Source organism: Tiliqua scincoides, chromosome 9 (genome assembly GCF_035046505.1).
Source record: "Tiliqua scincoides isolate rTilSci1 chromosome 9, rTilSci1.hap2, whole genome shotgun sequence".
NCBI classification, from domain to species: domain Eukaryota; kingdom Metazoa; phylum Chordata; class Lepidosauria; order Squamata; family Scincidae; genus Tiliqua; species Tiliqua scincoides.
This window is the reverse complement of record NC_089829.1, coordinates 46,919,034-46,946,862: the sequence shown is the minus strand read 5'-3', so window position 1 is coordinate 46,946,862 and position 27,829 is coordinate 46,919,034. Positions and strand designations below refer to the sequence as shown.

General features: G+C 41.2%; 1 protein-coding gene across 1 annotated transcript in view; it reads left to right on the top strand.

Moving 5' to 3' along the window:
• The window catches only part of SLC7A6 (solute carrier family 7 member 6), a 43,762-nt gene that overhangs the window by 7,177 nt on the left and 8,756 nt on the right, over positions 1-27,829 (top strand). The window contains exons 2-5 of the mRNA XM_066637090.1: positions 8,572-9,140; positions 15,571-15,696; positions 19,214-19,358; positions 20,924-21,047. Coding sequence (XP_066493187.1) covers positions 8,609-9,140; positions 15,571-15,696; positions 19,214-19,358; positions 20,924-21,047 — 927 coding nt within the window. The 5' untranslated portion in view covers positions 8,572-8,608. The remainder of the gene's footprint in view (positions 1-8,571; positions 9,141-15,570; positions 15,697-19,213; positions 19,359-20,923; positions 21,048-27,829) is intronic.

Here is a 27,829-nt window from a genome sequence, read left to right as displayed (position 1 = left end):
GTGAACTGTAACAGTATGTCTCAGGAGCTTTATATGAGGCTGAGGCATCACCAAAGTCTCAGGTGGGGGTTGAAAAGTCCAAAAAGAGGGAAACGGAGGCAAAAAAAATAAAAAGGAGGAAATCAGAGATGTTTACCACACTGATATGCTGCCAAGCTTCCTTGCATTAAATAGGGAACTTGCTCTTATCTATTGTTCCCATGCTTTGGTATTGCAATAAAAGATATTGATATCTCTGTTTAAATCTTTATATCTGGCAACACATCTTAGAGCTCTTGGGAATGTACTGTGAGAATTCATGGTGAGCTATTTGAAGTGACAACAACAAGGAGCCCTTAGCAGGGGGCAAGTTTATTTGAATTACAGAGGAATATGTTAAAGTAAAGGGGTAATTGCAGATAATTGCTTTTTAGTATCTCATGAATTAGTGTTGTTGAAATAATGGTTTACAAGTTTATCAGTGAAAGCATTTGTATTTGTTGGGCAGCCCAATCATATGTAGCACAGGCGTAGCAGGTTCACGTTTCATGCCATATTCAGCACTGAAATTGAGCAGGCTGGAGGTCTCCTCAGGGTAAGGGAACATTTGTTCCTTACATTTGTTCCCTTACCCCATGTCCTGTTCCAGCCTGCCCAATGAGGCTATTGGGATCTGTGCTAGCTGGTGCAAGTCTGAGAAGCCCTGTGTAGGGTTTCCAGGCCCGGAAAGGGGGTTAGGATATGGTGTAGGCCTCCTCTGCTCACCCTACCCCCTCCTGGGCCTGATCTGCCTCCATTCTGCTCTTCCCCCAACCTGGAAACACCTCCTCCCTGCCTCTGTTCTGCCCCGGCCCTGTGCTGCTCAGTGCTGGTCTTGCCAGCACCAGTGGCCGCAGCTTTGGATCCAGCACAGGCAAGATGACAAACGTACTTTACAGCTTGTTGAGACACCTAGTGCCAGTGAGCCGTCATTCCTTTTTAAAACCTGTTTTCTTAGTTCCACATGTTTCCAAAAGCTATTGCTAGCCGTTAGAGGAGCTTCTTGTTATGACCTGTTCACACACTTAAGGGAGTGGGGTGTTTCTTGAAAAAGGCCTGAATTATAGAATGGCCATTAAATAATGAGGGAGGAGAAAAGATGTCCTAAACATGGTCTGGTCTGGTAAATAGCTTTGTGTACAATGTTTTGATGTTTTATTTGTGTCAGATTCCATACTTACTAAATAACTGCAAAGTAACAGTTCATTGGGGGAAGAAACTCTCCCGAAGGTGTGCTAATCTTGAAAGGTGTAGTAGACCACCTAGAGAGTTCCTGACATAAGCAAGGTTTGAACTGTGGAAGTCCTGATTTGCATCTCAGTATCTTCCAGCACAATCCTAGACATGTCTACTCAGAAGTAAACCCCACTGTGTTCAGTGGAGTTCACTCCCAGGAAACATATCCTGTATAGGATTGTAATCTTAGCCATTATGCTACACTATCTCTCAACATGCATGTATTCAGGTAATGTGTGTTTCTGTTTTTAAAATGACTTAAAAATTCATAAAACCTAAAAAGTGTTGAAGTTTCAAGTGGACTAAGCTAATATGCAATAATTAACCTAAGTTGTGGCAACAAGCTGAAATGTCTGGTTTTGTGAAGGACAGGGCATTAATCTGTGGAAATGAGTGTAGTTACTTGGCCTAATTGATGTTTTCACCAGTGGATGCCTGGAATGCTCCAAACACCAAGCTGGGTATTCTTGACCTGAATATTCAACTTGCTTTGAAATGAAAAGAGATTGCATAAGAGCAAATCTTGGTGGAAAGTACTCAGAAATGCAAAAGGGAATTCCTAAAATAATTGAGTTTCTCTTCCTTCATTGTTGTAGGATGATCTAAGATGCATATCTGCATCAGAGTTGGGCTTTGGCCTGTCCTTTTATTCTGTGCTTTCATAATGTGACCTCAATTAGCATGCCCCCTAACTGGGCCAATTTGCATTTTTCTACACTGAGATAATTTTGATGTAGGAAGAAGTCGTGCATAAAGTGGCCTTTTTTGTGAAGTTCCAATAGCTGAGCATCTGAAGCTGTTTTGATATATGATATTTCAAAAAGCAGAGTGAATATTTGATTATCTAACATTTTTAATAGATGCACTGGACTCCCTTGAGCAGCGGCAGTATCTCCTGCTCAAGGTTAGGATTAATTGAACAGTAAACATGACCAAAAAGATCCAAACACCTGGCAAAGGGAGGAAAAGACTAAGGAAAAGCCCGTGCACAGAATGCCTCGATCGCCCAGAAGGGGGAAATTTGAAGAAGAAGAGAAAAAAGAAACAACTGAGAATGGAAAGCTTCTTCCCCTCCTCCACCCCCACTGGACCTGTGTGTGCTGTGAGTATAAACAACAGTCTCACTGCCCTGGCAACTGAACCTGTGGAACTTATAGATGACTCAGTAATAGGGGTTCCAAATATCAATTTGTGTCCAACTGAAGTGAGGGGGAAAACTGGAAGAGCTGGAAAACAATCTTCCCCCAAACAGAAGCAAAAGTCTAATGGCGTCCAGATAAAGCAGCCTGCCTCTGGTTGTACTTTTCAACAATTGGGAGATATCTGCTTTATATCTGCAGAGACACTGCTAGTGATATTAGGTCACCTAAACAAAATAGAAGGGCAATTAGAAGCCTTAATTCAGAATCCAGCTCAGCTAACTTTGAAGGCTGCCAGGTTCCAATCGCCGGTAATTAACGCTGCCGGGGACGCCATTAAATCATTCTCCTCCATATCAGAGACAACAGGCTGTAGCAGAGCACAACATGAAGAACAAAGGAAAGTGCAGCAAATATTCCAAAATAACCAGATATTAATCCACTTCCCCAGAAGAGATGCCCACCTTTGGAAATCTAAAGAAACAATACTTTTGTCCCTCTCCCAACTTTTGAACCTCCAGGTTGTCCCTTCGGACATAAAGCATTTTCATTTTTTACCCTCCCAGTTAACGTACAAAAGACTTTTTCTTGATTTCGGCTCAGCAAGTGTGCCTCTGCGGTTATTTCACTCAGCACAGTGGCTCAGAAGATTTGATATCCTCCCTCAGCGTGTCTTTAAAGAGCTAGGCACCAGAACATTAATCAGGAAAAAAGCTAAAAGTGCTGGTGTTAACTTCATATCTGGGAATTTGCCAGATATGCCAATAACACGTAATCCAGATCGCCATGGTATTTCTCCTGCAAGACAAGCTATTGAGAAGGTGCATGGGCAAGATGAATTGGTGGATCTGAAGATAAGACTAGATAGTCTCTTGGAACAAAGCAGACAACCTAATCGCGGGCATGAAGGAAAAGATCTGGTATCTGAGATGATAAGTGAGGTGAGTGAGCTGATGGAGTCTGATATCTCTATAGGTCTGAGCCCACCTTCCAAAAAGCTGTCAAACTCTGTTATAGAAGTTGCTAATATGGTCCAAGATTCTATGGCAAAGGAAATATGCTTTGGAGAGCTGCAGGGGAGCCCCAGTCTTCCTTTAATATCCAAAGTGGGAGAAACAGAGATAACAACTAATCGTCCAGGACTGCTGCTGGCACCAGATCCTCACTTTGATAATATAACAGCTCTCCTTGCCCCGGACTTGCTTCTCTCACCATATAAGCCACAGCCTGCAACTGAGGGGGCGGACAAAGAATACACTAAGGAACACTCCTTAAGGTCTTTGCCCAGCTCCTGAAGAGCCTTCAATCTTTGATAAAGCCTCCCAAGATCTGTCCTATGACTCCTTACAAACAATGAGGTCACCTGTAAAACCTGGTTCTTGCAGCTGTGATACAAGCTTCCAGCTTATGGACCTGTTGCCGCAACCGGATGTGGATGAGGACAAGCTGACTAGGGAGGCACTGGAGGCATTCAGAGCTCTACCTCATCAGGAACAACGAAAGACCGCGCAGAAAGTGGGAATGCTCTGGAAGGAGCTATTGATAAATAGTAAGAAGCAAGATTCTAAGCTTACTGAAATAAGTTTGGCTTCTCATACATGCGAGGTTACAGAAAGGAATGATCAGCATTGACTGTCTTCCCCTCCATATTCTTATAGATCCTCCATTAGAGTCATTTCATGGAATATTGCTGGTTGGTGCTCTAAATTGTCAGAGAAAGATTTTAAAGACTTTTGCTCTCACTTTGAAATGATTTTTCTCCAAGAAACCTGGGTTTCCTCATCCGCCTTCCCTTCGCTCCCTGGGTTTGCAATATGTTTCCACCCTGCTGCAAAATCGGAATCAAGAGGACGACCAAGGGGGGGCTTGGCTACTTTAATTTCAGTTGATGGAAATCCAACTTTTGCAGAGTTGAATATGGGCACTATATCCAAAATTTTAACTTTACAGGCTTCTTGGCCTGTAGGTTTTAATCTTTTCTTGTTGAATATGTATTGCCCTCCAGAGATCTTAAGGTGTGATGGTAATTTATTATTTTCTGAATTAGATTTGGTTTTCTCCAATTTGTTTGACCAGCATAATGATCCTTTAATTTTGTTGGCAGGAGACTTGAACTCCAGAATAGGGGAAAACAATTATGTTATGGGTGCAAAATTGGGCCTTTCAGCTGAAGATCTAACATCTTCCCACTAGGATTTCAAGGGATTCGGGGATAAACAGAGCTGGACACCTTCTTTTTAGTCTTATTTACAAATATCAACTTTATATTTGTAATGGAACAGATTTAGATCCAGATTTGGGCTTGTATACGTTTTTTGGGCCAAGGGGTAAAAGTGTGATAGATTATATGATAGTTTCTCACTCGATGTTATCCCATTTTAAAAGTTTTAAGGTACTTATTAGACCTGAAAGTGATCATATGCCAATACAGTTATTTCTCTCCCTGCCTATTAGTAAAGTCTCGGAAAAGAAACTATTTGAAGAAAACTTAGTAGTGCAGGGAGAGAGAAGGCTGCGTTGGACCGGAAATCTACAAGAAAAAATAACTTCTGTTTTATTGTCCCCTAGATTATTATCTTTAAGAGGTCAAGTTCTTTTTTCTCCAGATCCCTTGGAAGCTTTTGGAAAAATTGTTCAAGAAATTAAACCTTTTGTAGTCACTTCTAAGCCTGTTCATACAGAAATTCAGTCTTATGGTGGATGGTTTGATACTCAATGTGCTGCCCAAAAACGTATCTTGGCTGGAGCAATAAGGAGATTGAGACAAGAGGATTCACGGGAAAATTTTTATTCTTATGTCCAACTGCGAAGAGAGTATAAAAATTTGATACAGATGAAAAAGGAAGCGTATATAAGGAAAACTTGGCTAGAGCTTGGTTTGGCAGCTCTGGAAAGAGATTCGGCCAGGTTCTGGACATTAGTGTCAAGGGGAATGAAGAGATATTCTGGAGCCCTAGATAATCAAATAACTTCTACACAATGGCGTACCCATTTTACATCGCTCTTCAGTTCCTCCTCCTATGGGAATACCCCACGTTTGTCTTTGGGTTTAAATTATCACCTTTTTTCATCCTTCCCTGAGTGGGATTCAGTCACCTTGGACGAAGTAAAAAATCTGATTATCTCCCTGCCAAATAACAAAGCACCAGGAGAGGATATGCTTCCCAGTGAATTGTTTAAGTCAAACATTAATTGGTGGAGCGTAGTTCTTGCTAAGTTGTTTACTTATATAAATCAGTCCGGGAAAATACCACAGGGGTGGCAAGTTAGTGTTATTGTCCCTATCCATAAAAAAGGCTCTAAGGCTGACCCAAAGAATTTTAGGCCTATTAGTCTTCTTAGTATAATTTCTAAATTGTATTCTAAATATTTATTGAGTAAACTAGAGCATTGGGCTGCAGAGAATTCAATAATTGCAGAAGAACAGGCTGGGTTTCAAAAGGGGAAATCCACTATAGACCAATGCTTTGTACTCCACCATTTGATTCAAAAATACTCCCAGTTGGGTAAAAAGAAGATTTATGTCACTTTTGTGGATTTTAGCATGGCCTTTGATCTTATTAATAGAGACCATTTGTGGCAAAAATTGGCTGCGACTAATATTGATAGAAGATTGTTGTTTTTAATTCAGATGCTTCATTCAAATACCAGTCTTAGAGTCAGATCAGGAGCGAATGGGTTGCTTTCTGAGGCAATTCCTGTAGACAGAGGAGTTCGGCAGGGATGCCTGTTGGCTCCCTTTCTTTTTAACTTTTATATTAATGATATTGTACAGGAATTGAGTGGCCCAGATTTTTTTCCACCTTCAATTTGGGATGTTAAGCTCTCAATTCTTTTATATGCTGATGATATTGCAATGATTTCTACCACTCTTGTGGGTATGCGGAGGCTTTTGCTCAAATTGAGTAAGTTTTGCACAAGAGAATATTTGGCTATTAATTATGCCAAAACTAAAGTTGTATCTCCTCTATGTATCTCCTCTATTTATCTCCTCTATGGAGAACTCGTGCAAGGAAAGCACCCTACAGGTAGACCACAGCTGCGATACAAGGACATCTGCAAGAGGTATCTGAAGGCCTTAGGAGTGGACCTCAACAAGTGGGAAACCCTGGCCTCTGAGCGGCCCGCTTGGAGGCAGGCTGTGCAACGTGGCCTTTCCCAGTTTGAAGAGACACTTGGCCAACAGTCTGAGGCTAAGAGGCAAAGAAGGAAGGCCCATAGCCAGGGAGACAGGCCAGGGACAGACTGCACTTGCTCCCAGTGTGGAAGGGATTGTCACTCCCGAATTGGCCTTTTCAGTCACACTAGACACTGTTCCAGAACCACCTTTCAGAGCGCGATACCATAGTCTTTCGAGACTGAAGGTTGCCAACTACTAGTTTTTGGGAGGAACAGAAAAACTCATAGATGGAACCTTGATGGAAAACCTATAGAACAGCTTGGTGCTTTTAGTTCTCTTGGTCTCCATTTTAGTGCTCAACTCTCATGGAAGTACCATTTTAATGCAGTTAATTTGAAGGCGACTCAGTCTACTCAATCTTTACTTCGATTTACTAGAGTTCACGGGGGAAGTTTAGTTGCTCCAGCTGTTGAGGTGTTTGCCAAAAAAATAATTCCTCAAATAACCTATGGGGCTGAGGTCTGGGAATATACAAAGTCCCCTATTTTGGAATTGGCCCAGAATTTTTTTTATACGATCTCTTTTATCTGTTCCCCGTGCAACGCCAATTGTATATTTAAGAGCTGAAGTAGGATTGATTTCAGTTGAAGCTAGCTGTCATATTGCACTCATTAGGTATTGGTTAAAATTGAACTCCATGAATGACTCCCGCCTTCCAAAGAAATGTTTTTTAGAACAAATTCAAAATCCTGCACAAGAGTCTTGGGCAAATTCGGTTAGACCTATAATGGGTGAATATGGACTCAATGTAGAGTCCCTTCCTATTATTACTAATGAAATCAAGAAGTTGCTCAAAGAAAAAATTAGCCTTTATTCTAAGAGGATGGATTTATGTATTATTTCCCAAATGTCATCTGCATTTTGGTTTCATGTTTATAAAACATCTTTTGGTTTGGAAAATTATTTTATAAATTTAACTGCTGCTCCGATACGTAAAGCATTTACGGCCCTTCGCTTTCAATGTATGCCATCGGCCTGGTTGGAGGGGAAATATAATAATACCCCCTTTTATCAAAGAGTTTGTTTATGTGGACTAGGGGTTATTGATGATATCTTTCACTATTTATTTAGTTGTCCCTTGTATGACCATCCTAGGAATCAATTTCTTGCTGATATACTTAGATTATTGCGTGATAGACCCTTGCCTGCTCAGCTATGCAGTTTGCTTGTGGGTACAGATGTTACTATCACCTATCAAGTAGCAAAGTTTGCCAAAGCCGCAAAAAAGATCCGTGCAAAACTCCATAAATCTTAAGGATGTGTGTTTTTATTGGTTATTGTTATATATTTTGTTGTTGTTTTTCTTTTGATGTATTGCGACGACCTATGGTTTTGAGCAAATAAATTGAAACTGAAACTGAATAGATGCACTTAATCTAAATCAGTATTGTCTGCTCTGGCAGCAGCTCTCCAGGTCCTCAGGCAAGGTTCTTTCCCAGCCTTGCAACTTGCTATCTTCTATCTAGAAATTGCAGGAATTGAGTCTGGGGCCTTCTGTATGCAGGCCATGAACTTTGCTGCTGAGCAATGAGCACTTCTCAAAGTTGAAGCCTAAGAAGGGATGGGAGAGACATTAATGTCAAGTAAGTACATTAACTTTAACCTTGGTGATTATAAAAATCAAATTAGCAAGAAACAAGCAGGGATACTTGGCAAAATATTGCAGTGTATCCCTGGTTCCCAAGAGGGGTGCTCATTTTCAGGGGCCCAAACAGTCTGGTATAGATGCTTTGCAGCACTATTCAGAGTTTGTGGGAGAAGAAACATCTTTTTTTCCTTCTCTCCCTCCCATTCGGACACTTCCATTGCTCTAAAGGGCTCAAATTCAGGACTGGATGATGCAAGAAGTATCAGTAGCAGTGTAGTAAATATTTCAGTGAGATGTAGATGCTACTCCTGCAGTCACATGGTTGGTTGTATATTGCTTTTTACACCAGCAAACGTGCATGTTGTAAGTCTACTGACAATTTTTAATTCTGCCTTCCTCTTTCATTACAGGTTGGGATTGGCATTGCAGTGGATACATGCAGATATCATGATGGAAGAGAGGGAAGATTTCCCGTCTCTCAATTTACTGACTGAGTATGATCCCATTAAGGAAGCAGACAAAACTGATCAAAGTGGCAGCACGCAGACAAATGAAGGGAACCAAGGAACAATGCAGCTGAAAAAAGAAATCTCTCTTGTTAATGGGATCTGCTTAATAGTAGGAAACATGATTGGTTCGGGTATCTTTGTTTCCCCCAAAGGTGTACTCATCTACAGTGCCTCTTATGGATTATCGCTACTAATTTGGGCAATTGGGGGAATTTTTTCCGTGTTCGGAGCACTCTGCTATGCTGAACTTGGAACCACAATAACCAAGTCAGGAGCCAGTTATGCGTATATCTTGGAGGCCTTTGGAAGCTTCATTGCCTTTATACGCCTGTGGACTTCGCTGCTGATCATTGAGCCAACTAGTCAGGCAATTATTGCAATAACTTTTGCCAATTACATAGTGCAGCCAGTCTTCCCTTCATGTCAGCCTCCTTACCTTGCTTGTCGTCTTATTGCAGCTGCTTGCATATGTAAGTATTTTGTGAAAACAAGTGTCTGACCTTTGGGCAGGCCTGAAGCTACCACCTTAATGTAGGCAAGATGGATCCCCTTGGATATCTCTTGGAAGGATAGTACAATAGCTATAGTTAAATATGTAGCTGCTCCAAAACATGTGAGTGGTTGAGAGAAAACCATGCTCCTTTTGCTTTTTTTTTTTTTTGCTATGACAAGATCACTACTATGAAGGCTAAGGCTTATTTTGAAAGTATGTCCCATTGAACAAAATGAGACTTGCTTACAAACGTGCAACTGAACACATTGCCAAGGTCAGGTCATTGAGGGGATAAAATAGAAGGATGAGGTCATTAATATGGATCTGTTGGATATTGCTGGTGAGAAATAGAATGGTAATTCCTAGATTTTAGCACATGTGGTAGCTATTAGTACAGGTTGGTCCTTGGCATCTGCAGGGGTTCCATTCCTGGAACCTCCACAGATGCTGAAAACTGCAGATAGCGAAATCCATGAAAAAAGCATCCCTTTAAATAACAATTTAAAAACCACCTTTCTTACCATAGCAGAGCAGCAGGCAGGTGATTAGAACTGCTATTTTCAGGCTGTGCTGAGGAAAGCAACTCCCTCCCTTAGCTCTGGTGTGCTAAATAATGCAACGTGGAATTGTTTAAACACTTCTGCATTGCATTCAGGGCTGATCAAGGGCCAAGGGAATGGGTTGTGACCTCGGTGTGACACGGAAATACTTGTTCTAATTGCCTGAGACTTCCTGCCTGCCACTCTGTGGCTCTACAATGCTAAGAAAAGTGGTGTTTAAACTGTGATTTAAAGGGTTGCTTTTTTAAAAAATTGGCAGAGCCCTTCTCATCTATAGAGTCCATCAGCATTGAGTCAAAACCATGGGTGAGAAGGGCCAACTGTACCTGAATTAGGAAGGAAGCCCTCCATGAATAAATACAATATACAATTTCTGTGTCATTTTATAGCACTTGGACCCCAGTCCTATCCATGACCATAAGTCCAGGTGTGGCTTTTGCAGGTGGATGTCTTATGCTTTGGGTCCACCAGTACAAATGGCTTGAGGCTCCACGTGAGTCAATGGCTCACCCAGCCTGTGCTGGAGCAGGTAAGATGGTGATGGGGAGGATTGGACCAGGGAGTGGCCCAGTTTGAGAGGGGTGGGGAGGAAGATATTGGTGGCAGTGGTGCACATCAAGATCCTGTCCCCCTTTTACCCACTCAACATTCCCCTTGAGGCTGCTCGGATGTGTGCCAGCTAAATAGCTGGGATAGGTCTGGGGAGACCCATTGGAGGCCAGGTAGGTAAAAAAGATGAAAAAAGGTTTTTATGTACCTCTGCAGGACCATCTGGCTCCCTTCCTCACCATAGCATGCAGTGTGTGCTCCATCAGCATTGCTGTGTGTTATGGGCTGTCTGTTCTAGTAGCTGTCTGCTGGTATTCCTTGGCATCTTTTTAGATTGTGAGCCCTTTTGGGACAGGGAGCCATTTAGTTATTTGATTTTTCTCTGTAAACCGCTTTGTGAACTTTTAGTTGAAAAGCGGTATATAAATACTGTTAATAATAATAATAATGGGCTGGCAGGGGATAGGATTGGTCTGTTAACCTTCTAAGCCTGATATTGTTCTCTGTTGTTCTCTCTTAGATAGAAAAGTATCTTTTAGGTTCAGAGTTTAGTAGATGATCATCGGATAGTTTTATGATGCAGGGTTTAATATGCCTGTATTAAATTCTGTTTCTAAGCCAGACTTAATATAGTGGATAAACACTACAATCTGAATTTTAAAAATGAATGTGTGCCAGAACACTACAATCTGAATTTTAAAAATATGTGCCAGACACCTGTAACTCATTATTGATAACAGGTTATTTTATTTCTGAATTCCCTTTGAAGGGATTTTGATCTGCATTTTTAAATAAAATTTTTTAAAATTAATAGACAGTTATTTAATTTTTCTGTTTTCTTAAACTACCTTTCAACGCAAATGGAGACCTTGAGTAAGCTATCAGCCAAGAATAATAAAAATAAAATATTAAAACTGTCTAAAAATATAGAAACAGCAAGTATAACATTCTTGAAATGTAGTACAGGGAAAAATGTAAACAGCATGTATAATTTAAAATACAGCACAGGGATAAATCATCTGTGAACAGTAAAAAAATTAACCATTCACCTAGAAAGCCATGTGCAATATAAGCCATGTGCAATATTAGTTTTTTTGTTTTAAATTGGATCTAATAAAGACCACCAAAAATTCCTATAGGAAGTCCAGGGAGAAAGGGTTAAGCTCAGTCTTGTCACATAGCAGTCTCAAAACTAAGTTACAAGGGAATGAGCGAGCAGGTTCCTTGGTGCAATCAAAGCAGAGGACTCCAGAGAAGAAAGCTAGGACACCAGAGAGAGACAGATATTGTACCAGCAACCACTTCCTTGATGTTGACGGTTTTTATGATGATGCCATTAATTGATGCAGTGGTTCCACCCATTGATGAAGAAAGGCCCTAGACTCATTCCAGCTCTTAATTTTGCAGGAAATTGGCCCTTTCAGTCAAGTGAGAGTTTTGCTGCTCCTTTATTCCTGTCAGATGCTGTTGTTCCTATCAGTACGCTGTATATAATTACAGGTCCAGCCTATTTATACACGGATTTTTTTATACACAGATTTGACTCAACACTAATGTCCCCTGCAAATGAGAAGGAATGTGCTGATCCCTGGTGAAGGGGAAAATGCACCCCTTTAAAATCAGTTTAAAAAACTGAGCAGTCCTCTAACAATAGCCTCCTTAATCAGAGAGGGGGCAACTGGCTGACAATCCATCAATCCTTCTCTTTCCCCTGAGCATGTGAAAGAGAGGTGATCATTTTGCATTGGTGAAGGGAGGGGCTGAGTCACTTTGCCTTTGTAAGCTCTTGGAGGACGACTGAGTAATGGATTCTCTTCTTAATGACTCTTATCTTAGATATTTTATCTAAAAATAGCAAGGCTATTTTTAAATCACTGGAGCAAAGAAACTCTGTTTTTTAAATTGATTTGCTATAGTGCGTTTTTTGCCATCAACATGAGTGCTTGGAAGGGAACCCAAGTGAATAATTAGTCTCAACCTGTAAGTAAATTTAGCTAAAATTGTGTCCTTTTGTGGAGCTGAAGTCTGGGGAAAAGCCTATCCTGTTTCTGAAAAATATAATAAAACTACAATTTTATTTAGAAAAAACCACAGGTTCAAGAAATTTGATTGAATTAAACCAGAATAACTGGTGTAGTCAGCTCTGTCATTTTCTGCTCACAACAAATGGTAAAGACTTCCCCTTCCAGCATTTGTGGATAAAAGTGATTGGGTCAGAATATCAAGTCATTGCTGCATACGTTGGCCATGTGTTTCTTTTCAGAGCATCAAATAGTTTTCATTTCAGGGCACACTCTGTCTTGATCTACATAACTCCTCAGACCAGAGGTCAAGATGGTTGTGGATGCGAACTTGCTTATCAGCCATTAAATGAATACTGAGGCTGAAAGATTACATCATACTTACTTAGTCATATCATACTAAGTTAGTTTACTTAGTCATATCATAAGAACTTATGGTGTTGTCATAAGATACTCCCTGTATGTCTAGATTGGCTTGTCAGAAAGCCCTGGCTTAGCAGAAACTACTTGTGCTTCTGGGTTATGGTAACACATTAAGTAGCCTTTGGACATTTTACTTGGAATGGCCCCTTACAACTTCCAGCAACCCATGAAGTTGTAAGGCTTGATTCTGCCATGCAGGGATGTACCATGTATGGGTTTCAGTTGTAAGCTGTTTTGGGAGTTGCTCAGAGGTGAGGTATAAATGGTTGCACCCTCTTTAGTCAAGCTCCACCCACTCAACTGAAGTATGTTGAGCCTTCTGGAAAAGGAGGGAGCTCTCCATTTTTTAAATGCACATTTGGGTTAGGAAGCAGTTCAAAAGTATTGAGTATTGCAATGTTTTCACTGCATTCTCTTTCTAAAAATATAGAACACTATGGCATTCAGATGGATAAAAAGAAAAAGCAAAAATATTGCCTATACACTTAAGCATTTGCAATATTGAATTTTTTTGACATTCAAATGTGGAATTCACCATGAAGGGCTATTTACAGATACTGTGGGCCATCCTTATTCGCAGGCTCGGCATCTGTGGATTTAAGTAGCTGTAGATGCTGAGTCCATGGCTAGAAGGCCTCCCAAATGCAACTGGAAGGCCTGCCTATGCCTCAGAACACTTCTGGACATGATCAGAAGTTGCTGGTGCAAAGCTGAAGCGCATTCCCGTTGCGTCCAGGAGGCCGCTTGCGACCTCCAGAAGACTGGGTACAGCCTCTAGTTGAGTAATTGCAACCCCATGCCCCCCACAGATTTCATTATCCATGTAATTTGGTATTCACGGAGGGTTGGATGGATCCTCGAACAGATCCCCCATAGCCCACTGTAGTTGGTTGTCTCCTCTTTCCCATCCCCTCAGTCTCATGATCATTGCATGGCAAGCATCTTCAGAATAATTATACAGCTGTGTTGTGGGGGATTTGGATTTAAACAGAGGTGGAGATTTGAATCTAGATTTCTAAAACTGTACTTATTTCATCTGGAAAAATCAGTCCATGCTTTTCATACACCTAACCATTTTCAGCAAGGGAGCTGATCATAAAACAATGCTTACATTTGGGTAGGAGAAAAATGTCCAGATTTATTTATTTATTGGATTTGTTTTCTGCCTTTCTCCCCGAAGGGCACCCAAGGCGGCTATTTATCCAGATACTTTCTCATCCTACCATCAAATGCCCTCTGGCTTGCAGTTAAAAGCATTCATTAATCTGTTTCTATTCATTTTTGTGATGAGTAGCAAATGTGTGTGCTTTTATGTAGGGAATGTGTTTATTTAAAAAGAAAAAGTCTTTCCAAGAAGAAATAGTTCTTCCTCTTGTTTCTGAATCTTCTTGCCACAATTAACTGTTACCATCATTAAATGCCTACCCTAATGCTTCAGTTCAGGCAGACCTCCAAAGCATAGATGGGTGGATTAGGAACTTGATCTTGCACACTCCATCCTCTGTTCTGTATAGATTCTCTACTCTGTTCTCTGGTTTCTTTAGCCATACCATAGTTTGTCATGACATTAATTTGGCAAACTAGTTATTGCTACTTGCTAAATGAACCATTTTTAACCTTTTCCATCATGGCACACTGACAAGATGCTAAAATTGTCAAAGCACACCATAAGTTTTGGGACAATTGACAAGGCACACCACACTGCTGGCCTGGAGCTCGCATCCCCAGTGGTCTTACTAATAAATGATCCTCCCCCAGACTCCCGCAGCACATCTGCAGACTGTTCACAGCACACCAGTGTGCCATGGCATACTAGTTGAATATTGCTGCTCTAAACTATGGTTTGAAATTTGTTTACAACCCTGGTTAGTGGCTAATACTAACATAGTTGACCCAATTTGTACCTCATGACAAATTAGACTTAGTTAAACTTTGAAATGGAAGTGGGAAACAGCTTAGGAGGGTGGATAGAGCCCACAAAACCAGAATCTATTCCCAATCTTCCAGTCATGGTTTGCTTACCACCTTACCATGTATTGATGATATGGTTGTAAGAGATTTGTCTCTGGGATTCTTTTGTACACATTATGTAAAGCATAATTTTTGTGTGGGATTATTTGAGCATTTTAAAGAGCTGAGCATCTCAGCTGTTCCTGCAGGAGGGACTTGATGAGAAGTTTGTTCACTAACGTCACTTCTAATTATCCTTTCTCATAACAAATGAATGTGCTTTTTGGAACTTACCATGCAGGTAACTGTTTAGAGCTGTTGTACTTTCAAAATAACATATGATTGAGAACTTTTCAACATGGGTTTACATATGACAGTTCACTATTTCTAGTGCAAGAATGTGCCAAAATATTTTTGAATGTCCTTAAATTAACCTAACCTTCAGATCTGATCAAAGGAAGTAAAATAATTAACATGATGGTGTTCGAATAAAGGAGTTCCTCATTGGCTCTTCATATTTTCAGTAAGAAAATTCTCAATTAAATCTTGTTTGCCAACCTTCTGTTGCTTGGAAGTGTGCCGATTACAAGATGATATTCTAAATTGGAGGAAAATTGGACTCTGGCCCAAAAATATTTTCATGCCATCCTGACCCACTCTGTAAAAAGTGAGTGTCTTGTGTTTCTGAATTTTGTAGTTAAGCCACTTGACAATTCCAAACAAGACTACTGATTAAGAGCTCCTTTAAACACTAAAGTTCTGCTTTACCCAGCCTGCTAAGCATGTTTGCACTAATACCTAGTTTTGATATGTTAACTCTGGCATGGAACAGAGTTTCAGGCCAGTGCTTGATAAAAAGAACACATTCTAATGTCCTCCTTGCTTCCCTTTTTTTGTCTCCTAGGTCTTCTAACGTTTATAAATTGTGCCTATGTTAAATGGGGAACAAGGGTGCAGGATGCATTCACCTATGCCAAAGTCATTGCCCTTATTGTCATCATCGTAACAGGAATTGTTAAACTATGCCAGGGTAAGATTTAATAGCTCAATTTACAGAGGTTTGTATTAATCAGGAAAAAAATATAGAGGAACACTTGTTTGTTTGTTCACGAAGAAGCATCCACAACAGTTGTCCCTCCCCCAAAACTAGGTACACTCTAGCTCAGTGATTTGCAACCTTTTATGTCTCACAGTGCACTGACATGGCACTAAAATGGTCAAGGCACACCACCAGGTTTTTGACAATTGATAAGGCACACCATGCTGCCAGTGAGGGCTCACATCTCCCATTGGCCCTATTAATAAATGACCTTCCCCCAAATTCCTGTTGCACACCTGTGGACCACTCGCGACACATCAGTGTGCCACTGCACAGTGGTTGAAAATGGCTGCTCTAGATTAAAATAGGCACAGTAACACAGTTTATTGGGCCAACTTTTGTTTATAAAAATAGAACTTGCATCTTCATGCCTCTTCAGTAGAAATGAAAGTAGAACTGGGAACCTGCACTAAGTTGGTGGTTAACACAAACCTGAGCACAAAACAATGTGTGATACTTATCCAGGGAAAAACTTCCAACTTAAAAACCCAACAATCTGTGTATAAAAATGCAGCTGCAATCTGTGGCAGGGAAATCTTGTGGGAGAAGCAATTTCTAAATGTGCACTTCAGTAACAAATTGCAGTTGCATGGAAAAGGATATGGGTACTCCCGATGTTGCATTTTGTGCAGTTTTACATATAATTTTTTTAATTAGGAGTACTTGTATACTGCTTTTCAACAAAAGTTCACAAAATTTTTACATGGCAAATAAATGAAAAATGTTGGGATATGATAGGCATGGAGAGGTGTGGATCCACACCTCTCATCTGTAGACATATGACTGAATGAGTACATTGGACGTACTCCTGAACCTGATACGTTCATTGTAGGTGTTGGTCCTCTGTGTTGGGTAGATGTGGTGTTGGTGGTTGTGCATGAGCTTGCACCTCATCGCATCTGCATTTCTAATCCTACAAAGTGGCACTGTGTCCTTGCCAAAATGTCTGCAATCCAGCGCAGCTGTTCTTGTGTGTGAGACGCCTATCGGAAGTTGAACTTTCTGTTACACTTTGTTGTACAGCAGCCCTCTTGGTCATTGACTTGTGCTCTTTAAACTGAACAATGTTTTGGCTCTTCAGCCATGGGAACTCCTTCAGAGAACACTGACTGCACATATATATAGCTTTTTGTATCGCGGTCAATGCCTTGTAAGCCTCATTGGAATTTTTTTCCAATAAACTAAGTTTTAGATCTGTTATGGACATAAACAGCACCCTGTATTTCCATAAATTTTAACAATAGGTTGATCTGGGAGCTAAGCATATAGAGGCCATTTAAAAACAGCCCATGTGACTGATTCTTTGTGCAGATAGGAATTGGCATTGTTTCAGTAAAAGCAAAGACCGCTTTGCGTCTTCCTCTTCAAATCATGTTTTTTCTTGTCTATTGTTCACTTTTAGACAGCTGGGCTTTACTGATTTGGGTTTTTTTGCAACTATAGTATCTCACCTATTGTAGGTTATCAGGGGCTTTTTCCCTCTTTTTTTTTTTAAAAAAAGCTTTTATTCCTGTTTATGTTGGAAGCTTTCTTAATGTGCTGACTTGAGAAAATAGGAAGCCTGCATTTCCACTATGCTGGAAATGTGTTTATGTCATTTGTACCTTCTGTATTTAAAATGGGCTGTGTGCCATGCTCTCTCTTGACCCATTGTGCTTGTGCAGAATAATCATGCAATAACACGGTGTGTCTCTTTTGAAAACATGAATTTTGCTTTTAATACCCTAACCTTCTCTGTTCTAACTTGTCTGCTCTGCCATCTTCCCAGTGGGTGAAAATGGTGAGAGAAGATAATGGGATTTGTCATGATAATCTTAAATGTGGCATTGATTTCCAACTGAGACACTCCGTGATACTTATTTAAATTGATTTTGTGTTTAAGGACAAATAAAACAAACTTCGAAAAATTTACTTTCGAACAGAATTACAGTAGTATGCTCTCATGGCAATCTAGTACCAGTTTCTAGATAACTGTTGTGTCATTCTTTTTTTTTAAGAAGGGTTTCTCCATTAGAGATGGTTCCTTGGATCACTTTTAAAAATAGTATTCTATAGTCTCATAACCTGTTGGCTGCACAGTGACATTTGTGAAAATCCTTTAGCCGCAATGGTAATATATATTTTAAGGCTGGCTGCAGAATGAATTGCATACAAGTGCATACGAACACTATAATTTAGTAATGTATCTTTTTCAGCATCGTTGAAAACCCCTGCTAACTGGTTAAGAGGCACTTTTTCAAGTGGGTGCTCCTCTTTTATTTAGCAGGGGGAGAGTAACTAGCCCACCTCACCCCAGCAGTGTCTTTTCTAGTGGCTGTCTGCTGGTGTTGCATCTTTTTAGATTGTGAGCCCTTTTGGGACAGGGAGCCATTAGATATTTGATTTTCTCTGTAAACCGCTTTGTGAACTTTTTGTTGAAAAGCGGTATATAAATACTGTTGTTGTTGTTGATTGAAAAAAGCACATTACCAGAATGCTTTCAGATCTGTTTCTGTGCTGTTTTCTTTCCTAAATTGCCTGTGTTGGTTGTTCCTTTCTTCTTTGGGTTTCTGATTAAAAAAAAAAAAATACACATTCTGGCTAAATGCTCTAGGCCAGTGTTTCTCAGTGTTTGTCTTCTGCTGTATCACTTCATGTGGTCCACCTAGTCAAAATACCACCTGGCGATGATGTCATTGCCAGTTACTTCTGGGTTGGGAGGCCAGATGCAACATGACAAACACCAGTAAGAAGCTCCAGGTGTTCGGGAGTGCCTTTTCGAGCATGGAAAAGCATGCTTTGGAGCTCTGCCCACCAAGTCTACTGCTGTTCGTTGCATCATGTTCCTGGTCTCACTGCCAGGTGGCAGGTGTTCCACTAACCACCTCAAGTACTACTGTTGATACCAGTATGACTGGTTGAGAAACACTTCTCTAGACTGGTGTAACTACACAAAACTCTAACATAACCCTAAGTACCTGAGTCTTGGAGTAACTTTTGTGGCCTGAAGAGCCACGAGTACAGGCATTTTACAGTGAACGCATCATGCCTTTTAGGATTATTTGATTGGAAGTCGTAATGCCAAGGCTCTGAGTCAGTCTTATGCTAGCTGCACTTTGAATTTCTAATGTGGATAGTCTGCAGTGAGAGCCATGGCTGCTTCCCAGTTGGCTGTGTATTGAATTGAGCTTCTTTAGCAGAGTTTGTACTGACTGAATTTACTTTCTTTGCTCTGAATGGCAGGCAGAAGGGAGAGTATATGAGGTATGATTTGTACTTCCAGCATATTGAGATGAGCAGTATGCTGAGGTGGTAGAATGGACTGTGCCAATGCAGTTGGGAAATGCCGTTCTTTAAATGTTCTTCCATATAAAAAATGTCCTTTCAAGTAAAATAGTAACATGTCAGGGAGTTCTAACTAGCACTGGCAACATTGTACTTACTCTTTCTGTCTTTCCTTTACACACAGGACACTCACAACACTTTCAGAACTCCTTTGAGGGATCATCTTGGAACCTTGGGGGCATTTCTCTTGCACTTTACTCTGCCTTGTTCTCCTACTCAGGTTGGGATACCCTCAATTTTGTAACAGAAGAAATAAAAAACCCAGAAAGGTAAACATTTCTTAAGGCTGTTACTACTTGAAATTTAATTTTCAAGTATCGCATGGAGATCTGTCTTGAAAAGTTTGTCCTGAGCTGACAGGAAACTTGATAGTAGTGGAAGAAATATTTTATACTGACATTAACAACTCTGAACATAATATAATAATAATCTGACTGGGAACACATGGGTTACAAGCCATGATGTGTATGTGCAACCTCCTGATTTTAGAAGTGGGTTACCTCAGAATGCCAGATGCAGGGGAGGGCACCAAGATGCAGGTCTCTTGTGTGCTCCCTGAGGCATTTGGTGGGCCGCTGTGAGATACAGGAAGCTGGACTAGATGGGCCTTTGGCCTGATCTAGCAGACGGTTCTTATGTTCTTAATGAGGAGGATTATGGAGCTGCAGAGAGATCTGTTAGGAAAGCCAGATGCAGCAAATACGTGTATTTTCTGCTTGCAGAATTGACATCTCTGGTTGTTATCTTCAGTGACTACATCTTTGTGACTCCAAGTCACGATTATCATGCGCAGTCATGCTTTATGCCCTGGGTGCCAGTTACCTTAACTGTGCCACTGTGTTGTGCACAAAAGTGTTGCCAGAGGTTTCTATTTATGCTGTAGTATAACTCAGCATAAACAGAACTCAACATAAACAGTTATATAACTCAACTATGTTATATAACTTCAGAGCCTTTAATATGTGAGAAATTGTCCAAGGGGAGGAAAAAATACTTGGGACATGCATTATTTCCACCCTGCAAGTCTCATTCTATCTAAGGTGATCTTAAGGTGTCCAGATCCCAAACCATCTAGGACTTTAAAGGTCATAATCAGCACATTGCAATGGACCAAGAAAAAAATTAATAGCCAATGCAGTTCACAAAGAATTCGGTGATATAATCCAGGCATGGGCACTCGAGTTGCACAAAGCAGCTCTTTTTAACAACTCGAGTTGTGGATGTCACAGAGGCAGACTCGGTGCCAATGACTTAAAAAAAAGAGTCTGAACTTGAGTCCCTGTCTCTTTAGTGTGCGTTGTGTGTGTTACTGCTTACTTACACACCCCACCACTGCCTGCCTTTTTCTGTGCATATCTGGTTAAGTACTTGTAACTCATGTCTCAAAATGACTCAGACTTGCGACTTGAAGGACTTGAAATTTTTTCAAGTCAAGTTGCAATGGGCATGTGCTATGAGTTGTGTTGTATTATGAGGTTAGTGACTCGCAACTCAACTCGTAACTCAAGCTTAATATTTGGGCACATCCCTGATATAAAGCAGCCCTGATTAACAGACTGGCTGCTGTATTTTGAACCACCTGAAGTTTCTGAATGCTTTTCATGGGCCACCTCAGGTAGAGTGGATTTCACTCTGTGTCCAGCTTGGAGGTGGCTTAGGCTCGGATAACTAACTTGTTTTAATGAAGCATATGTCTTAAATTGGTTTGTGTTTAAATTGGTCTAAATGTAATTGCAAATAGCTGATATGCCAGATTTCAGACATGTTTGTCAGGAGAAAGGAGGGACTAGTAATTACTACCTATAAGTTGTTGTTGTTCTTTTTGTTCAACCAGGAACCTGCCACTAGCAATTGCAGTTTCTATGCCAATTGTGACAGTTATCTACATCTTGACCAATGTAGCGTACTATACAGTACTGGATATTAATGCTGTACTTTCTAGTGATGCAGTGGCGGTGGTAAGTCTGATAACTGCTATATCTTCCAGAGTGTGTGTGTCAGCTATTCTTTTTCTTCCATTCTAAGTTGTGTGGCCTACTTTAATCTGATTCAGGGCCATTCATGTAGTTCAGGGCCATTCAAGCTCAAAAAATTGAGAGTCCAAGCTATTAAGTTGCATTGGGCTCTTCTTGCACATAGATCCTGAAGAAACAAAACCCCACTTCTCAAAATTCCGGCAGGTTAAAGCATGTGCACTTGAAGGTCAGCTTTCTCTTATTGTAGAAGTTTTCTTTCTAGGATAGCTGAATTTGATACTCTCCAAAACATAACTCTACTGCATAACAGAATAATTGGGGGGGGGGAGTTAAACTGTGGGGCCTAAGTATTTGCGAGAGATCCATTTTTGGACCCCCTCATGGACACCGAAAATTGTAAATAAGCAAATTAGCCATGGCCTACCTACAGGCCGACCTGCCTCCCACCCTCCCCCCACTCCAGAACGCCTCCGTTCCGCTCTCCCTCCAACCCCTGCACCAGCCCGACATGGCCGGTGCAAACTTACTTGTCCATGTTGGTGCGGAGGCCAAATCTCGCCTCTGTAGGCCAGCATACATCTGTGCACAGGTCCGGCTGACTCAGAAGGAGGTGCAGATGTGCCTTGCAGCACGCTTGCAACACTCCCAGGCTGGCGTAAGGGACTTACGCTGGCCCAGCACAATCTCTGGATTATGCTCTAAATTATCTTAATATTGTGAGTTTTTGAGCTTTCCCTTTGGGTTAGGAAAGACAGACTGTAAATGTTTCAAAATTAATAAATATTAAGAGTTACTGTATCTTCGTCTCTTTAGCAGTTTCAAGCTGAATAAGTCCGTTGGCTCTGGATGGTATTTGAGAGCAAGATTCTACTTGTGTGTTCATTTGCACAACACCTATGTTTCAGTTCAGGAAAAAAAACAAATACCAACATGTGATTCCTTGTTTTGGACTGGATGGAAACTTCATTGCCACATATTATTTGTTGCACAATTATTTCATTCCTTCATAAGGCTGGTTTCTTTCAAATTGTTGATTCTGAACACTCCATTTGGGAGAGCAGAATTTACATTGAGCAAGAGGGAGTTGCGTGCAATCCCGATGGTAATCGGGATTACTGCTGCTAGTTATTCTCTTAAAGGGAGGACACCACTATCTAAAGCACCTGCACTTTTGCTTTTTCAGAAGTAAAGAGTTCAACCTCGTGACACCATACCTGAGACATGGGACAATAGACAGTGGCTGAACTAGGGCTGCAAGATTATTGTCACAATGCTGATCTTCAACTGAAATGTCAGTTTAACTGCTAATTCCCACAACCTCCATACAGGCATTTTTCTTAACAAGGCAGGAAATGAGAGATAGCATCTTCCATTCTCTGCCTTTATTAGGTGACTCCACCTTAGCTCCAAGCATTGGATTAAGCAATGGTTAAGCAACGGTTTTTTGTTTCTTCCTTGCCCACACATTTAAAGTGTGTGAAAGAGGTTTTTGTTGTCAGCACTGACACATCCAAGCAGAAATATCAGAGAGGCACTTGGAGTTATGGCATTAGAGGGAGGAAGAAAGTTTGTTGGTGTACAGGTGGTACTTAATGTGATGAGGTCATCCAAGGACAGTGTGTAGAGAAAATAGGAGAGGGGCTAGAACAGAAGCCTGATGGACCCTAATGGAAAGAAGGAAAGTGGAGGAAGAGGCTTCCCACATGGAATTAGGGAAAGAGAAATTAGATGGGTAGGAAGAGAACCAAGTGAACAGATTAAGAGATGTTGGGCAAAAAGGATGTCAAGCAATAGAGAGCAATCAAAGACAGCAGAGAGATCAAGGCAGATGAAGCCTGAGAAGAGATCTCTGGATTTGGAAGTGAACATAAGAACAGCCGCACTGCATCAGGGCATAGGCCCATCTAGTCCAGCTTCCTGTATCTCTCAGCGGCCCACCAAATGCCCCAGGGAGCACACCTGATAACAAGAGACCTGCATCCTGGTGCCCTCCCTTGCATCTGACATAGCCCATTTCTAAAATCAGGAGGTTGCACATACGCATCATGGCTTATAATCCGTAATGGATTTTTCCTCCAGAAGCTTGTCGAATCCCCTTTTAAAGGCATCCAGGCCAGATACTGTCACCACATCCTGTGGCAAGGTGTTCCACAGGCCAACCACACACTGAGTAAAGAAATATTTTCTTTTGTCTGTCCTAACCCTCCCAACACTCAATTTTAGTAGATGTCCCCTGGTTCTGGTGTTATGTGAGAGTATAAAGAGCATCTCTCTATCCACTTTATCCTTCCCATGCATAATTTTGTATGTCTCGATCATGTCCCCCCTCAGGCATCTCTTTTCGAGGCTGAAGAGGCCCAAATACCGTAGCCTTTCCTCATAAGGAAGGTGCCCCAGCCCAGCAATCTTAGTTTCGAGTGTGGTGATAGTTGATGATCTTGGTAAGGGCAGCTTCTATATAGTGCTGAGAGCAGAAGCTAGTTCAGAGAATATGAAAAGTTGCAGGAGAGGAAGACAATACTGCAGGAATAAGTAGCATATTCTAAGAGTTAAAGGAGGTAAAGTGCAGAGGGGAAACTGAGTGTTGAATGAGACTGAGTCAAGGTATGAGTTTTTGAGAGCAGAGGAAGCAGTGGTATGTTTGGATATGGCAAGGAGTGAGCCAGAAGGGGATAGAGAGGTTGATGAGACAGAGAAGAGAGGTAATAGAATACTATATTGAAGGGGACACACTTGGGGATAAAGGCAAGGGAGGATTGAGGGAGATGTAGAAAGAGGGAGCACTAGAAATGAGAGGAAGGGGGAGAGATCAGTGTGCATAGTTTCAACTTCAGCACTGAGTGCAACTTACTGAGCAGAGAATGAAGATAGGAGGTGGGAACGCTGAAGAGAAGAGATGCTGAGATTTGGTATGAGATCTGAGAGTTGGGATGAGTTAGAAGGGTGTTATTTGACCATAGTTGTATGGTCAAACACTGCAATTTCTGTCTTCCCTAAAAAAAGACCATTTGTTTGAAATATGCATTGTCCCAAGACACCTTTTGTCCTCTTAGGATGAACCATTACTTTGCCATTTTGTGTGACTTGTGTTCATGCATCTAGTTTGAAACAAAAGTCATTTTGTGTTTGCAGTTTTTTTTTTAGCATATCAAAATGTCCATTCTTATGGATAAGATGCAGGGTATTTGATTTTGGCAGGGAAGAAAAAGGGTTCAAAACGCATACATAGTACTGAATTATCTCAGTAATCCTTGCTGCAGCTCTCCAAGGTGGATCAATCAGCATTATCATCCTCATAAAGCAGATACAGAAATGAGGCTGAGAGTTTGGAAGCTCCCAGATGTACAACCAGGATTTAGAATTGCTTGCCTACTGTTGTTTTTTGTCCTCTTGGAGCACAAGCAACTCCTACTTATATCATGCAGCAGTCTGTACTGGTGGACCAATGGATATAAGTATGCAAATATTAATTCAGGCGTTGGGCCTAACTATGCTTTGCAAACCATCTTGCCATAGTTTCTAATTCTGGTTTGCTGGCCACAACCACAATTAAACTTTCTTAACTTGTTTAGATAATAAATTTAGATATTAGCCATAGTGAATTAAATAAAATGAATTAAATTTTTAACATCTACATGAAACCACTGGGGGAGATCATCCAGGGATTTGGAATGCAGTGTCACCAATATGCTGATGACACCCAACTCCTTACTATCTTATTCCAGGGAGGCTGTGGAAGTCCTGGAGTGTTTTCTGGAGGCAGTTTGGGTCTGGATGAGGGCCAATTGGTTGAGACTGAATACAGAAATGACAGAACTCCTTTTGGTCAGGGAATCGTTGATGCAGGTACTGAGCCATCTGCCTGCTCTGAATGGGGTTGCATTCCCCTGGCAGGAGCAGGTGTGCTCCTGGATTCACAGCTTTCACTGGAGAGCCAGGTGAACAGCAGTGGCCAGGGGTGCGTTTGCTCAGCTCTGGCTGGTGCGCCAGCTGCAACTGTACTTGAGTCGATCAGTCCTGACCACAGTGTTCCATACTGTAGTGGCTTCAAGATTGAATTAGTGTAATGCGTTCTATGTGGGGCTGCCCTTGAAGACAGTTCAGAAGCTGCAACTAGTGCAGAATGTGATGGCCAGAGTGGTTACTGGAGCTGGGTGATTTGATTCTTTCGAGCCACTGCTTCGGTGACTGCATTGGCTGCCCATTCGTTTCCAGGCCCAATTCAAGGTGCTGGTTTTGACCTTTAAAGCCCTTCATGGTTTGGGACCAGGTTATCTGAGGGACTGCCTTCTCCCATATATTCTGGCCTGCCTTCTTAGCTCATCTGAGGGGGCTTTCCTACAGGTGCCGCCTTTCTCCCAAGTTAGGGGGATGGTGGCACAGGGGCAAGCCTTCTCAGTAGTGGCGCCACAGTTATGGAACTCCCTATTGGGGGAATTAAGATCTACCCCCTTCCTCGTGGCATTTTGGCAAGGGCTTAAAACATTTTTGTTTCGTTTTGCTTTTGGGATTTCTGCCCCCTGTGCCTCTATAGCAGTTCTTTGAGTATTTTTGCCCTCCTCCAATTGGTGTTTTCCCCCATTGTATTTCCTTTTTCTATTGTTGTATTTTCTTTTTTTCTCTATTGTATTTTTATTTATTTATTTTTTAATCGATACATTGCAAACTGCCTTGGACGTTGCTTTTAGCAAAGGAAAGGTGGGGTAGAAATCGTTTAAATAAATGGTTGAAGCCAAGTGAATTCCTGACAACATATAATCTTAGCCACTGCACTACACCAACATCAGATGTGTTTTGATCTATTTTGTATGTATGTCTCATGCGAAATCTTGCTACTCCTGCTGCAGAAAACAGGCTACTATGGAGCACTTAAAGATGTAAGGTAGTTTCGAAAACAAATTAAACTCATGCTAAGGATCTAGGTCAGAATTTGCCAAGAAACCTTTATCATTTAGAGGTACAAAGAGTAATTCAGGTTATGTCTTTAAAATATGGTAACTTTCATAAAGTGCCACAGTGTTGTTTTATTCTCCTGAGATTAATCTAGGATAGATTTAAGAATCTATTAAATACTGTTAATAGCATCCCCAAATATAAGTACTCCAGGCTCAAAAATGAAGTCAGAAGCCCCTCACATCTTGCCTCTTCGTTCAGATTTCATTAATATCTGTCAGTTTAGAGCAGGGGTCTCCAAACTTCTTGACCAGAGGGCCGTATCAAATATCTGGCACGGTGTTGAGGGCAGGAAAAAAAATTTAAATATAAAATTTAAATAAATAAATTAGAGATGGAACTTACATGAGTGAATAAATGAATGAATGAGTTTATCATTCAACCTCGCTGGCCCTCAGAATACCCTCCAGACACAACCAGAGCATAGCTCTGGTCATGTACAGTTGAGTGGGCCAGAGGCTTTCAGGGGACAAGAGGCTGGCTGCGGGCCAGATAGAGGCTTGTCACGGCCGCATCTGGCCTCCGGACAAGGGTTTGGAGACCCCTGGTTAAGAGTGCTGCTGAGCTGAAATTCATAGATATATGCACTTATTTGTGAATTAGTTGTCCTAATTGGGAGCATTATGGGGGCCTTAGCCTTAATTAGAATCTTTTATTACTCAGTTTATTCCATTTTTACCATGTTCTGCCTGTGGTTCAGGAGACGTTGCACTCCTTGAATTGTCAAGTCAAAGTCTAGATCAGGGGTGTCAAACTCATTTCATACAGAGGGCCGAATAGCATTCATGATACCTGCTGAGGGCCGGAAGTGATGTCATTAGGCAGGAAGTGATGTCATTGAACAGGTCATAACCAAAAATAAGCACTTTTTCTCACTTGGGAACTCATTTGTAGCTAATGTCAGAAGAGAAAATATACATATCTTGATCATATTCAAGATATGGGAGAGCTCAGTTTTCAAGTGGGCTGCCCTTTCAGCAGTAGCACCTCAGAATGGCTCAGTAGCTGAGAGCCTGAGGGCCAGATAAAATGCTTCCGCGGGCTGCATCCGGCCCCTGGGCCTTATGTTTGACACCCCTGGTCTAGATTATAGGGTGTTGATCCAGTAGTTTTCAGCTTTTTTTTTTTTTTTTTTTTGTTAAATGGGCTGGCCAATGCACGTCTGACTTGGCTTCTTCAATTACTGAGGTAGAATAGTCCATTGCACCAATAATCTTTTGCATCCATCATCTTGAGCGCCAAGTTTTCCTGGTCCATACTTTGAAAACCCCTGGTCTGATGAAACTATGTATCTCAGTACTGACTTGTTCATCTACAGCAGCCATTTTCAACCTTTTACAGCTCACAGCACACTGACAAGGCATTAAAATTGTCAAGGCACACTGCCAGTTTTTTACTTAAATTACTACATTTCAATTAATTTTTAATTGCTATAATTAATACAATGGAATTATTACATGACAATTAAATTCAAAAGAAGCTTGGAGAGGGAAGTATATGGGATTTTTGGAAAGGAGGAAAAATATTTTGAAGTAGGGTGTTTGAATTGCTATCCGAAGTGCCAGAAAGTGTTGGCAAAGAGCGGTCAGACTGAGCACATACTGGAGAAATGTGGGGTAAGTAGCATGAGGAGACATGATTGAATCAAGTGCAGGATTCAAATGGTGTGGTGGGGAGAGAGAATGCGAGGCAACTGATTCTGAACTTTGGAAGGTGGGGACGAGTGAGGGAAGGGACAGTGAGAGGTATTAACTATGATTATGACATGGGGGTAGGGGAGAAAAGAAGAGGGAAGTGTTAATTGCTGCTCA